Raw genomic sequence first — 13,814 nt, forward strand, 5'->3', positions numbered from 1 at the left:
GATCACACATTTCTACATCTTTGTTGTCCCTACCTTCTCTGTAGCGAGATCACACATTTCTACATCTTTGTTGTCCCTACCTTCTCTGTCTCTGTAGCGAGATCACACATTTCTACATCTTTGTTGTCCTTTCCTTCTCTGTAGCGAGATCACACATTTCTACATCTTTGTTGTCCCTACCTTCTCTGTCTCTGTAGCGAGATCACACATTTCTACATCTTTGTTGTCCCTACCTTCTCTGTCTCTGTAGCGAGATCACACATTTCTACATCTTTGTTGTCCCTACCTTCTCTGTCTCTGTAGGGAGATCACACATTTCTACATCTTTGTTGACCCTACCTTCTCTGTCTCTGTAGCGAGATCACACATTTCTACATCTTTGTTGTCCCTACCTTCTCTGTCTCTGTAGCGAGATCACACATTTCTACATCTTTGTTGTCCCTACCTTCTGTGTCTCTGTAGCGAGATCACACATTTCTACATCTTTGTTGTCCCTACCTTCTCTGTCTCTGCAGCGAGATCACACATTTCTACATCTTTGTTGCCCCTACCTTCTCTGTCTCTGTAGCGAGATCACACATTTCTACATCTTTGTTGTCTCTACCTTCTCTGTAGCGAGATCACACATTTCTACATCTTTGTTGTCCCTACCTTCTCTGTCTCTGTAGCGAGATCACACATTTCTACATCTTTGTTGTCCCTACCTTCTCTGTCTCTGTAGCGAGATCACACATTTCTACATCTTTGTTGTCCCTACCTTCTCTGTCTCTGTAGCGAGATCACACATTTCTACATCTTTGTTGTCCCTACCTTCTCTGTCTCTGTAGCGAGATCACACATTTCTACATCTTTGTTGTCCCTACCTTCTCTGTCTCTGTAGGGAGATCACACATTTCTACATCTTTGTTGTCTCTACCTTCTCTGTAGCGAGATCACACATTTCTACATCTTTGTTGTCCCTACCTTCTCTGTCTCTGTAGCGAGATCACACATTTCTACATCTTTGTTGTCCCTACCTTCTCTGTCTCTGTAGCGAGATCACACATTTCTACATCTTTGTTGTCCCTACCTTCTCTGTCTCTGTAGCGAGATCACACATTTCTACATCTTTGTTGTCCCTACCTTCTCTGTCTCTGTAGCGAGATCACACATTTCTACATCTTTGTTGTCCCTACCTTCTCTGTCTCTGTAGCGAGATCACACATTTCTACATCTTTGTTGTCCCTACCTTCTCTGTCTCTGTAGCGAGATCACACATTTCTACATCTTTGTTGTCCCTACCTTCTCTGTCTCTGTAGAGAGATCACACATTTCTACATCTTTGTTGTCCCTACCTTCTCTGTCTCTGTAGGGAGATCACACATTTCTACATCTTTGTTGTCCCTACCTTCTCTGTAGAGAGATCACACATTTCTACATCTTTGTTGTCCCTACCTTCTCTGTCTCTGTAGCGAGATCACACATTTCTACATCTTTGGATGAAGATAGCTGCTAGTTCATCCATTTTGCAGTTTGTTTCTTCTTCAGTGAGGTGACAAATTTACATAACTTTAGAATTTTAAATTAGCTGCTGTTTGAAACATTTTCCCAGGTTTTGCTTCCTTAATGGAGGTGACAATTGTACACACTTTGGGATGAACATATTGAGTTAGCTAACAATTTCTCCATTTGTGGCTGAAGAAGAAAAGAGGGGGGAGAAAGAAGTGTGAGTGGGGGGTGGGGGGGGGGTAGTTGTGTTAGTGGTGCATTATGGGATACATGCCATAGCCAATCCTGGAGATGTAGCCGTCGTCACCTCCGTCCCTGCCGCGCTCGTCTGTGTCCTCGCCCTCACTGGTGGCGCCCCCTTTGTCTGAAACATCACACCATGCCATGCAGTGTGTGTGTGTGTGTGTGTGTGTGTGTGTGTGTGTGTGTGAGTGTGTGTGTGTGAGTGTGTGTGTAAGTGTGTGTGTGTGTGTGTGTGTGTGTGTGTGTGAGTGTGTGTGTGTGTGTGCGCGTGTGTGTGAGTGTGTGTGTGTGTGTGTGTGTGTGTGTGTGTGTGTGTGTGTGTGTGTGTGTGTGTGTGTGAGAGTGTGTGTGTGTGTGTGTGTGTGTGTGTGAGCATGCATATTATCAGTGTGGTAATCAGGAGCCATACATCATACATGCCATGCATTCGGTGTTAAGACGCACGCCAGTTGGTTAGGTTTGCATCTGGCTGTATCATGGGTGGTTCACATCACACGTCTTGTGTCAGGACAGCGACAAGACCGGGTTTTATTCACACACATCTTGTGTCAGGACAGCGACAAGACCGCATTTTATTCACACACATCTTGTGTCAGGACAGCGACAAGACCGGGTTTTATTCACACACATCTGTACATGCATTGTGTCCCCAAAAACACACACACAGACACGCATACTCATCAAGAAATACACACACATTCAGACAGACACACAGACAGAGACAGACACAGACAGACAGACACAGAGAGACAGACACAGACACACAGACAGACAAACACAGAGAGACAGACAGATAGACAGACAGACACTCACTTTGCATGGAGTGGGGTATGTCCCCAGCGTGCACCCTGGGTGGCTGAGATCCAGTGTACTGGGTGTTGTACTGGGTGCGGGGATACACGGGCCGCATGCCCTGCGTGACGGGGCTCTCGCTGTAGCCCAGGATGTGACCGTTCGGCAGCGCCGTCACTGTGGCAACCGCTGTGGACATGACGCAGTCATTGGTGGAACGTCTCTTTCACATCATACACACTTCATCATAGTGCATTAACATTGTGTTAGTGCATTAACATTGTGTTGTGTAGTGTTGGTACTCATGTCTGTGTGAGATATTGTATTTTGATGTATTGTGGTGTATTGTGTCGGTATGGAATGTCTCTGTGAGATATATTATTGTGTTGTATTGTACCAGCGCCATACAGTCACAGTAGACAATACAAAGTTAATTATATCATTTTTCTGTGAGAAAGAGGGATGTTGCATTGTGGTGAGTTGTGCGAGTCCTCACGTTCTCGGGGCGGTGTCTGCGTGTCGACAGGCAGCGTGATGGGCTTGGGACGGATGATGTTTCGCGGCTGTATGGGCTGGTACCTCCCTCCATCCTCCCCACTTGATGGGTAGCCGCTCTCACCTGTACACACACACATACAGCTTTGTCAGGTAAACAGTCTCACCTGTACACACACACATACAGCTTTGTCAGGTAAACAGTCTCACCTGTACACACACACATACAGCTTTGTCAGGTAAGCAGTCTCACCTGTACACACACACATACAGCTTTGTCAGGTAAACAGTCTCACCTGTACACACACACACATTCAGCTTTGTCAGGTAAACAGTCTCACCTGTACACACACACATACAGCTTTGTCAGGTAAACAGTCTCACCTGTACACACACACATACAGCTTTGTCAGGTAAACAGTCTCACCTGTACACACACACATACAGCTTTGTCAGGTAAACAGTCTCACCTGTACACACACACATACAGCTTTGTCAGGTAAGCAGTCTCACCTGTGCACACACACATACAGCTTTGTCAGGTAAACAGTCTCACCTGTACACACACACATACAGCTTTGTCAGGTAAACAGTCTCACCTGTACACACACACATACAGCTTTGTCAGGTAAACAGTCTCACCTGTACACACACACATACAGCTTTGTCAGGTAAACAGTCTCACCTGTACACACACACATACAGCTTTGTCAGGTAAACAGTCTCACCTGTACACACACACATACAGCTTTGTCAGGTAAACAGTCTCACCTGTACACACACACATACAGCTTTGTCAGGTAAACAGTCTCACCTGTACACACACACATACAGCTTTGTCAGGTAAACAGTCTCACCTGTACACACACATACAGCTTTGTCAGGTAAGCAGTCTCACCTGTACACACACACATACAGCTTTGTCAGGTAAACAGTCTCACCTGTACACACACACATACAGCTTTGTCAGGTAAGCAGTCTCACCTGTACACACACACATACAGCTTTGTCAGGTAAGCAGTCTCACCTGTACACACACACATACAGCTTTGTCAGGTAAGCAGTCTCACCTGTACACACACACATACAGCTTTGTCAGGTAAACAGTCTCACCTGTACACACACACATACAGCTTTGTCAGGTAAACAGTCTCACCTGTACACACACACATACAGCTTTGTCAGGTAAACAGTCTCACCTGTACACACACACATACAGCTTTGTCAGGTAAACAGTCTCACCTGTACACACACACATACAGCTTTGTCAGGTAAACAGTCTCACCTGTACACACACACATACAGCTTTGTCAGGTAAACAGTCTCACCTGTACACACACACATACAGCTTTGTCAGGTAAGCAGTCTCACCTGTACACACACACATACAGCTTTGTCAGGTAAACAGTCTCACCTGTACACACACACATACAGCTTTGTCAGGTAAGCAGTCTCACCTGTACACACACACATACAGCTTTGTCAGGTAAACAGTCTCACCTGTACACACACACATACAGCTTTGTCAGGTAAACAGTCTCACCTGTACACACACACATACAGCTTTGTCAGGTAAGCAGTCTCACCTGTACACACACACATACAGCTTTGTCAGGTAAACAGTCTCACCTGTACACACACACATACAGCTTTGTCAGGTAAGCAGTCTCACCTGTACACACACACATACAGCTTTGTCAGGTAAGCAGTCTCACCTGTACACACACACATACAGCTTTGTCAGGTAAACAGTCTCACCTGTACACACACACATACAGCTTTGTCAGGTAAACAGTCTCACCTGTACACACACACATACAGCTTTGTCAGGTAAGCAGTCTCACCTGTACACACACACATACAGCTTTGTCAGGTAAACAGTCTCACCTGTACACACACACATACAGCTTTGTCAGGTAAACAGTCTCACCTGTACACACACACATACAGCTTTGTCAGGTAAACAGTCTCACCTGTACACACACACATACAGCTTTGTCAGGTAAACAGTCTCAGCTACATACACACAACACATAGAGTTTGTTGTTATGTAATCACTCTCCTCAGTATATGCAGTGTTTCCTGCCAGATATTTAGCTTTACCTGTACATACATTCATTCTCATGTACATACACATCAGGTGTTTTGTGTCAGGTAATCATTCTGACTTGTATAATATACAGTGTTTTGTGTCAGGTAATCATTCTGACTTGTATAATATACAGTGTTTTGTGTCAGGTAATCATTCTGACTTGTATAATATACAGTGTGTTTTTATCATATATTCATTGTAGTCGGTATGTGACAGTACTCTGTGTCAAGTAGCATTTCTCACGTGTAGACACACACATAACATGATCTGGACAAGAATGATCGATAAATCCTGCCTAATTACGACCAGTCAAAGTCAACTTGTAGAACGATAAGAAGAAAGCCTGCCAGACGACAGCCCAGGTATCGTACCGACAAAAGAGTTGCGTCGTTTCTCGGTGTCGCTGTTGTGCATGGGGTCATCCAGAGGGTCGGTTGAGGCGTGCGAGCCGCGCGGCAGGGTGCTGGTTGCCACGGAGACGGAGGACTCTGAGCGCCGCCCCTTGTCCATCCGCTGCAGCTCCATGTGAGAGGGCTGGTGGATCCACAGGTCGGGCGGCACGTCCTTCCCACTGGCCTTGACCGGCTTGACCGGGGACTTGTACCTGTCATGACAGATAGACAATGCTACATGTGTGAGGGCTGGTGGATCCACAGGTCGGGCGGCACGTCCTTCCCACTGGCCTTGACCGGCTTGACCGGGGACTTGTACCTGTCATGATACATACACAATGCTACATGGCTTGTACCTGTCATGATAGAGTCAACACTACATGGCTTGTACCTGTCATGATAGATAGACAATACTACATGACTTGTCCCTGTCATGATAGAGTCAACACTACATGGCTTGTACCTGTCATGATAGATAGACAATACTACATGGCTTGTACCTGTCATGATAGATAGACAATACTACATGACTTGTCCCTGTCATGATAGATAGACAATACTACATGGCTTGTACCTGTCATGATAGATAGACAATACTACATGGCGTGTACCTGTCATGATAGATAGACAATACTACATGACTTGTCCCTGTAATGATAGAGTCAACACTACATGGCTTGTACCTGTCATGATAGATAGACAATACTACATGGCTTGTACCTGTCATGATAGATAGACAATACTACATGGCTTGTACCTGCCATGATAGATAGACAATACTACATAACTTGTCCCTGTCATGATAGATAGACAACACTACAAGGCTTGCTGTGTGATAGATAGACAACACTACAAGGCTTGCTGTGTGATAGATAGACAACACTACAAGGCTTGCTGTGTGATAGATAGACAACACTACAAGGCTTGCTGTGTGATAGATAGACAACACTACAAGGCTTGCTGTGTGATAGATAGACAACACTACAAGGCTTGCTGTGTGATAGATAGACAACACTACAAGGCTTGCTGTGTGATAGATAGACAACACTACAAGGCTTGCTGTGTGATAGATAGACAACACTACAAGGCTTGCTGTGTGATAGATAGACAACACTACAAGGCTTGCTGTGTGATAGATAGACAACACTACAAGGCTTGCTGTGTGATAGATAGACAACACTACCAGGCTTGCTGTGTGATAGATAGACAACACTACAAGGCTTGCTGTGTGATAGATAGACAACACTACCAGGCTTGCTGTGTGATAGATAGACAACACTACAAGGCTTGCTGTGTGATAGATAGACAACACTACCAGGCTTGCTGTGTGATAGATAGACAACACTACAAGGCTTGCTGTGTGATAGATAGACAACACTACCAGGCTTGCTGTGTGATAGATAGACAACACTACAAGGCTTGCTGTGTGATAGATAGACAACACTACAAGGCTTGCTGTGTGATAGATAGACAACACTACCAGGCTTGCTGTGTGATAGATAGACAACACTACAAGGCTTGCTGTGTGATAGATAGACAACACTACAAGGCTTGCTGTGTGATAGATAGACAACACTACCAGGCTTGCTGTGTGATAGATAGACAACACTACAAGGCTTGCTGTGTGATAGATAGACAACACTACAAGGCTTGCTGTGTGATAGATAGACAACACTACCAGGCTTGCTGTGTGATAGATAGACAACACTACAAGGCTTGCTGTGTGATAGATAGACAACACTACAAGGCTTGCTGTGTGATAGATAGACAACACTACAAGGCTTGCTGTGTGATAGATAGACAACACTACAAGGCTTGCTGTGTGATAGATAGACAACACTACAAGGCTTGCTGTGTGATAGATAGACAACACTACAAGGCTTGCTGTGTGATAGATAGACAACACTACAAGGCTTGCTGTGTGATACCAGGCTTGCTGTGTGATACCAGGCTTGCTGTGTGATACCAGGCTTGCTGTGTGATACCAGGCTTGCTGTGTGATACCAGGCTTGCTGTGTGATACCAGGCTTGCTGTGTGATACCAGGCTTGCTGTGTGATACCAGGCTTGCTGTGTGATACCAGGCTTGCTGTGTGATACCAGGCTTGCTGTGTGATACCAGGCTTGCTGTGTGATACAAGGCTTGCTGTGTGATACCAGGCTTGCTGTGTGATACCAGCCTCAACTAGGTGTGGTGGAGTGAATGTCCTTGCAGCACGCTTTGTAGCTGTTACAACCCATTTTGAACAGCTCCAATTTATATGTTGTGCACGAAGTTTTGATTCTTCATGGAGAAAAAGCACAGGATCAAACAGACGAGCCAAGTCAGTGAAGACAAGTCATCCACCAACACGCTGGCCTTGCTGCTCTAGCTCCCTGTGCCAACCTCAAGGAAACAGGCCGGGCTTATCACCAGAACAAAACACGGTGAACAGTTTATGAAATGCCACACGCTCCTTATCTCTTCATGGTGCTCATAGCTGGCCGCAGTGCTCAGAGAGAGGGAGAGAAGTGTGGTGTTGGATAGAGATGGCAGGAAAAAGACAGCCACAACTATAACACATGACTGATTGTACTCACGTTCCCCTGTTCTGCACGTTGTCTCGTCGCTTGCAAAGGAAGACTGTCACTATGGCGATGACGACGACAAAGGCGACGCCAGCCACGCACGCTACGATGATGATGATCATGTTCATGGGCAGGCCCCCCGCATCCTCCTGTGTCGCAGACCCGGTCTGCTCCACTGGCAACACACACCACTCAGTTACAGGCTTTGCCACTGGCAACACACACACCACTCAGTTACAGGCTTTGCCACTGGCAACACGCACACCACTCAGTTACAGGCTTTGCCACTGGCAACACACACACCACTCAGTTACAGGCTTTGCCACTGGCAACACGCACACCACTCAGTTACAGGCTTTGCCACTGGCAACACGCACACCACTCAGTTACAGGCTTTGCCACTGGCAACACACACACCACTCAGTTACAGGCTTTGCCACTGGCAACACACACACCACTCAGTTACAGGCTTTGCCACTGGCAACACGCACACCACTCAGTTACAGGCTTTGCCACTGGCAACACACACACCACTCAGTTACAGGCTTTGCCACTGGCAACACACACACCACTCAGTTACAGGCTTTGCCACTGGCAACACACACACCACTCAGTCACAGGCTTTGCCACTGGCAACACACACACCACCCAGTTACAGGCTTTGCCACTGGCAACACGCACACCACTCAGTTACAGGCTTTGCCACTGGCAACACACACACCACTCAGTTAAAGGCTTTGCCACTGGCAACACACACACCACCCAGTTACAGGCTTTGCCACTGGCAACACACACACAACCCAGTTACAGGCTTTGCCACTGGCAACACACACACCACTCAGTTACAGGCTTTGCTCAAGCACCCAAGACTGAGACTTGCTAACCTCACAGATGTCAGAAAGTGGTTGATGGAGCATACACCAAGACTGGTTTCTGTTGTGTTTTCTTTTTGTTTGACTGTTAGATTTACAAACAGAAGAAGACAAAAGAAGACAGAACAGACCCGAGGGCGTGCTGTACTGCACGATGCGCGACATGGGACCGTAGCCCTTGCTGTTGCGCGCCTGGACCTTGAAGTAGTACGTGGTGTCTGCCGTCAGTTTGCCGATCACCGTGGACAGCTTGTCGCCCACCACCCCCTCCACCACCCAGTCCCGGTCGTCAAGGTCAGCGTCCGTCGTGTAGAAGATCAGGTAGCCTGCACACACATTCACACTTTTACAATTTTATAGCCGGCACACACCTTGCAAAGTACAGAGTTTTCCCATTGAGCAGAACATGCACTATCCAGGACAGAACCACCCCCCACCCCCCCACCCCCCCCCCCCCCCACAAATTAACAAAAATAACAGAAAACAAACACCTTCTCTCTTTCACCCCCCCCCCCCCCAAAAAAAAAACAAAGAAAACAAAAAAAACACCCCTCCCCCTAACAAAGAAAATAACAGAAAACAAACACCCTCCCCCAAAAAAGACATTAACAGCAACCCCCCCCCCCCCCCCCCCCCCCCCCCCAAAAAAAACTGCCACAAATAAGCTGTACCCCAGAAGTAACACCCAACAAGACAAATGCACTGACCTGTGATCTGACCGTTGGGTCGCTGAGGTGGTTGCCAGTGGATACTGACGGCCAGGGGGTCATTCTCCAGGGGAACAGGAGTGAGGTCCCTTGTCTCCGACCCTGGCTCTGTGAGGACACAGCACACGCCGTTAGTCTAACAAAAGTACACGCTGTTAGTTTAACACCAGCATACTCCGTTAGTTCAACACAAGCACACTCCGTTAGTTTAACACCAGCACACGCTGTTAGTTTAACACCAGCACACGCCGTTAGTTTAACACCAGCACACGTCGTTAGTTTAACAACAGCACACTCCGTTAGTTTAACACCAGCACACTCCATTAATTTAACACCAGCACACGTCGTTAGTTTAACACAAGTACACTCCGTTAGTTTAACACCAGCACACGCCGTTAGTTTAACACAAGTACACTCCGTTAGTTTAACACCAGCACCCGCCGTTAGTTTAACACCAGCACACTCCATTAGTTTAACACCAGTACACTCCATAAGTTTAACACCAGCACACTCCGTTAGTTTAACACAAGTACACTCCGTTAGTTTAAGGGCAGACCGGGTAGGCAAAATGAGTTATTTTTGGTCTCATACACCTTTTTGGGGTTGTTGCATTTTTCACACCTTTGAACATCCTGGAATGTATTCAATAATCTGCTTTTGTCATTTTAGACATGTATTCATGTAAATAAAACCATTTTCAAACCGATGTTTTGTTGTTTTTGTCTGTGTTTTATCAAAAAAATCGAAAAAATGGTCAACTTTGGATACTCCGTGCTGGTAAATGTGCGCACATGACATGACCCTTCGCTGTTCAAACTGTGTGGAAATTTCCGTTCTTCAAGATGACGTCATCACCGTTGGGGAATTTCCGTTGACATAGGCACAAAGAGAGAGAATCCGTTCCAACCGAAACCCCGGAATTAATATATGCAAATATATGTAGGTCAAAGGCATTTGGCGCAAGCGCAGTAGACAACTTATCAGTCCCCCGGTGTCAACAAATCCATGACGTTTTCACCGATTCAGCAGCATTTTTCAAAGTTTTGAGCTGCGGAGAACAACCCTAACATTGGAAATGTTCGGCATAGTGGCAAGAAATATCAGAGAAAGATGAACCAGCAGCAGCGAACAGTAGAAGGAAGTAACAACACTCCGAAATGAACCAACATGATCGTATTGAAGCAGACGACATTCTAAGATTCTTGACTCGACGAGGTGGGTTTTGCTTCTTTCTCTTTTCGATCTTGTTTGTTTGACAACGTGATTTATTGCACATCGTTATGTTGTTGTTGTTGTAAGAATGTGTTAGGGTTTGCAGGTAAATGATAAACAGTTTGTGTCTGAAGTATTTTGCGGGTTTCTTGATCCAATTTACTGACCATGCCGCCGCCGCACACCCCCCCCCCCCCCCCCCCCCTCCCTCCCTCGATCATCTCTGTGATATCGTCTTCACAACCCCTATTTTATTGTTCTTCGCTGGCCAGTCCTTGAGAGCTTACTATGGTGTAACATGTCATCAGTATTCTTTGTCTGGGGTCAAACTGAGAAGCAGCATCTGAGCGATGTACGACTGACACAGTTTCTGTTTCTGGTCATTGACCGTAGGAAAATAAGTACCCTACTAGAGAGCGCTCTCTAATTCTAAAGGATTGGTTTACACCAGCATGGCTGACCAACCTATCATTGACAGCAATATTGTTGTCAAATCTTTTCCATTAACTAAGAAATAAAAAAAAATAGATCCAATTTACTTCACCAAAGAAAAAAAAAGAGTTAAACTAAAGGACTGGGGATGCAACTCATGAATCAAAAGCATAAAGATCACCTGCAAACAGTGCTAGGTTTAGGAAATCTGAAAATGTATACACACACACAGAACACACACACACACACACACAAAACAGACAACAGACAAGAAACAAGCAAATACATAGCAAGTGTGATGAAATAAATTAATTTTAAAAGAAAAATATGAAAAGAAAGAAAGAAAGAAAGAAAATAATTCAGCTAGTTTCAGTATTAGTTCCTGTGTGTATGTGATTGTGTGGTTACTCAAATCCCATAGTAAACTTGACATGTACATTTTGTGATAGGGGCCAATTAATGAATGTCTTTTGTGTGTGTGTGTGTGTGTGTGTGTGTGTTCGTCAACCGACATATGTGGGTACGAGCCGCTGAGGTGGTTGTAAGAAAACCCGCCTGGTTCAGTGGTTGGGGGCTGATTGGGATTTCTGATTTACCAGCCTAGCCAAAAAGTTGAGGTACACCCCATGTAACATGGTCATTTGCAAAATAAAGTACAAGCACTTGTTGACGTTTATATTGAGTCTTAAAATTTGCAGCTTATTACAAACAAAAACCATGGACAGTTGTATCAAATATTAAATCAGTGTTTGTGTATTTATTAGGTTGGAGCAAGGGGAGAGCCAGTCCTCCTGTGGTGGCAGCGAGGAGAAAGATTGACCTGATGGAAAAGTTTGCTAAACCGGAACTACCCTCTTCCACAGCAGAAACATCAGCTTTGCCATCTTCTGACCAACCATAAGAAGATACAGATACTTTGCCATCTTCTGACCCATCACAAGCAGATATGGATACTGGTACTGTGCAACGTCACTCCGCTGACATGTGTTGGGCTTTTGTCAACATTGATCAGCTCAATCTATTGCTGAAAGGTTTATATCCTGTACTGAATGCTTGTCTGATAGCAGTCTGATTATGAAAGAAGGTGATGCATCAGCCCAAGGATTTGCACAGGCCCTGCATCTGGAGTGCATATGAGTGTCCATTCAAGTCTGCAGTTGTTTACTCTTCTCCCGGTGTTTGCAACGCTTCGGGTGGTCAAGTTGCATTTTAAATAATCCGCGTATGACCAAGTTGGTACATGGAAAGGGACATTCAGCTTTACAGAAATTTGCTGCAGTGTTAGGATTGAGCACAGAAATACTGTAATTAAAATGTTGCAACTTTTGAATGGCTTGATAGCTTTGTTCCATTTGTGTATATATAATTATGTAATGTTGTTGATGATTTGTGAAGCATCATTTCTATGCAATGGAATAAGAAATCAGTGCATCCGTTGGGTTTTTATGAGTCTGACAGTTTGGTTCTGATCAATATTTTCATATCAGCACAAACACAGATAATTGACTTTTTTAATGTTTTCATATAATTTTCTTTTAAATCAAAAAAATCTGATAATTTGATTATCAAATCATTTCCCCTTCATAGTTAAAGTGTTATTCTGGTTAAAAAAAAACCACCCCATTAATTCAAGCTCTACTGTGGTACTAGTTTACCGGGGTACTAGTGAGACTCTTTTACATGCTGTTTTCTCTACATGTAATTTGAGACAAAATGTGGTAATTAAAATGTTGTAACTTTTGAATGGCAAGATGGATTTGTTCCAATTTTGTATATGTTGTTTATGATTTGTGAAGCACCATTTCTGTGCATGGAATAAGAATACAGTGGATTCCTTGTGTTTTTATGAGTCCGACAGTTTCGTTTTGATTCATATCTGCACTAACATAGATGAGTTTTCAAATGATTTTTTAAAAAAAGTCTGGATAATTTGATCGTCAAATCATTTCCCCATCATAGTAAAGTGGTTATTCTTATAAAAACATATCAATTCAGGCTGCACTGTGCTACTAGTTTGAGGTACTGGTTGGAATCTTTCAAATGCTGTTTTCTCTGAATGTAATTTTCAGACAAACATCTGTAATTAAAATGTTGCAACTTTTGAATGGCTTGATGGATTTGTTTCATTTTTGTTTATGTTGTTTATGATTTGTAAAGCGTCAGTTTTGTGTATGGAATAAGAGTTAAGTGCATTGGTTGGGTTTTTATGAGTCTGACAGTTTGGTTCTGATTCATGTTTTCATATCGGTACAAACAAAGATGGCTGTTTTCATACGATGTATATAAAAAAAATCCTGATAATTTGATTGTCAAATCCTTTTCCCTACATAGTAAAGTGGTCATTCTGATAAAAACATATGAATTCAGGGTGCACTGTGCTACTGGTTTTTTTATGTACTGGTTCAAATCTTTAAAATGCTGTTTTCTCTGAATGTAATTTTCAGACAAAACGCTACAATTAAAATGTTGCAACTTTTGAAAGGCTTGATGGATTTGTTCAGTTTTTGTATATGTTGTTTATG

The 13,814-nt window shown here is 44.3% G+C and overlaps 1 protein-coding gene across 2 annotated transcripts in view; it reads right to left on the reverse strand.

Annotated features, from left to right (window-relative positions):
• The window catches only part of LOC138950300 (neogenin-like), a 153,330-nt gene that overhangs the window by 18,743 nt on the left and 120,773 nt on the right, over positions 1-13,814 (reverse strand). For both annotated transcript variants that reach the window (XM_070322052.1, XM_070322051.1), the window contains exons 18-24: positions 9,649-9,756; positions 9,073-9,267; positions 8,082-8,244; positions 5,482-5,714; positions 3,020-3,142; positions 2,545-2,712; positions 1,763-1,852 (exon numbers count right to left, since the gene is read on the reverse strand). In XM_070322052.1, coding sequence (XP_070178153.1) covers positions 1,763-1,852; positions 2,545-2,712; positions 3,020-3,142; positions 5,482-5,714; positions 8,082-8,244; positions 9,073-9,267; positions 9,649-9,756 — 1,080 coding nt within the window. The remainder of the gene's footprint in view (positions 1-1,762; positions 1,853-2,544; positions 2,713-3,019; positions 3,143-5,481; positions 5,715-8,081; positions 8,245-9,072; positions 9,268-9,648; positions 9,757-13,814) is intronic.

This window comes from Littorina saxatilis, linkage group LG16, assembly GCF_037325665.1.
Source record: "Littorina saxatilis isolate snail1 linkage group LG16, US_GU_Lsax_2.0, whole genome shotgun sequence".
NCBI classification, from domain to species: Eukaryota; Metazoa; Mollusca; class Gastropoda; order Littorinimorpha; family Littorinidae; genus Littorina; species Littorina saxatilis.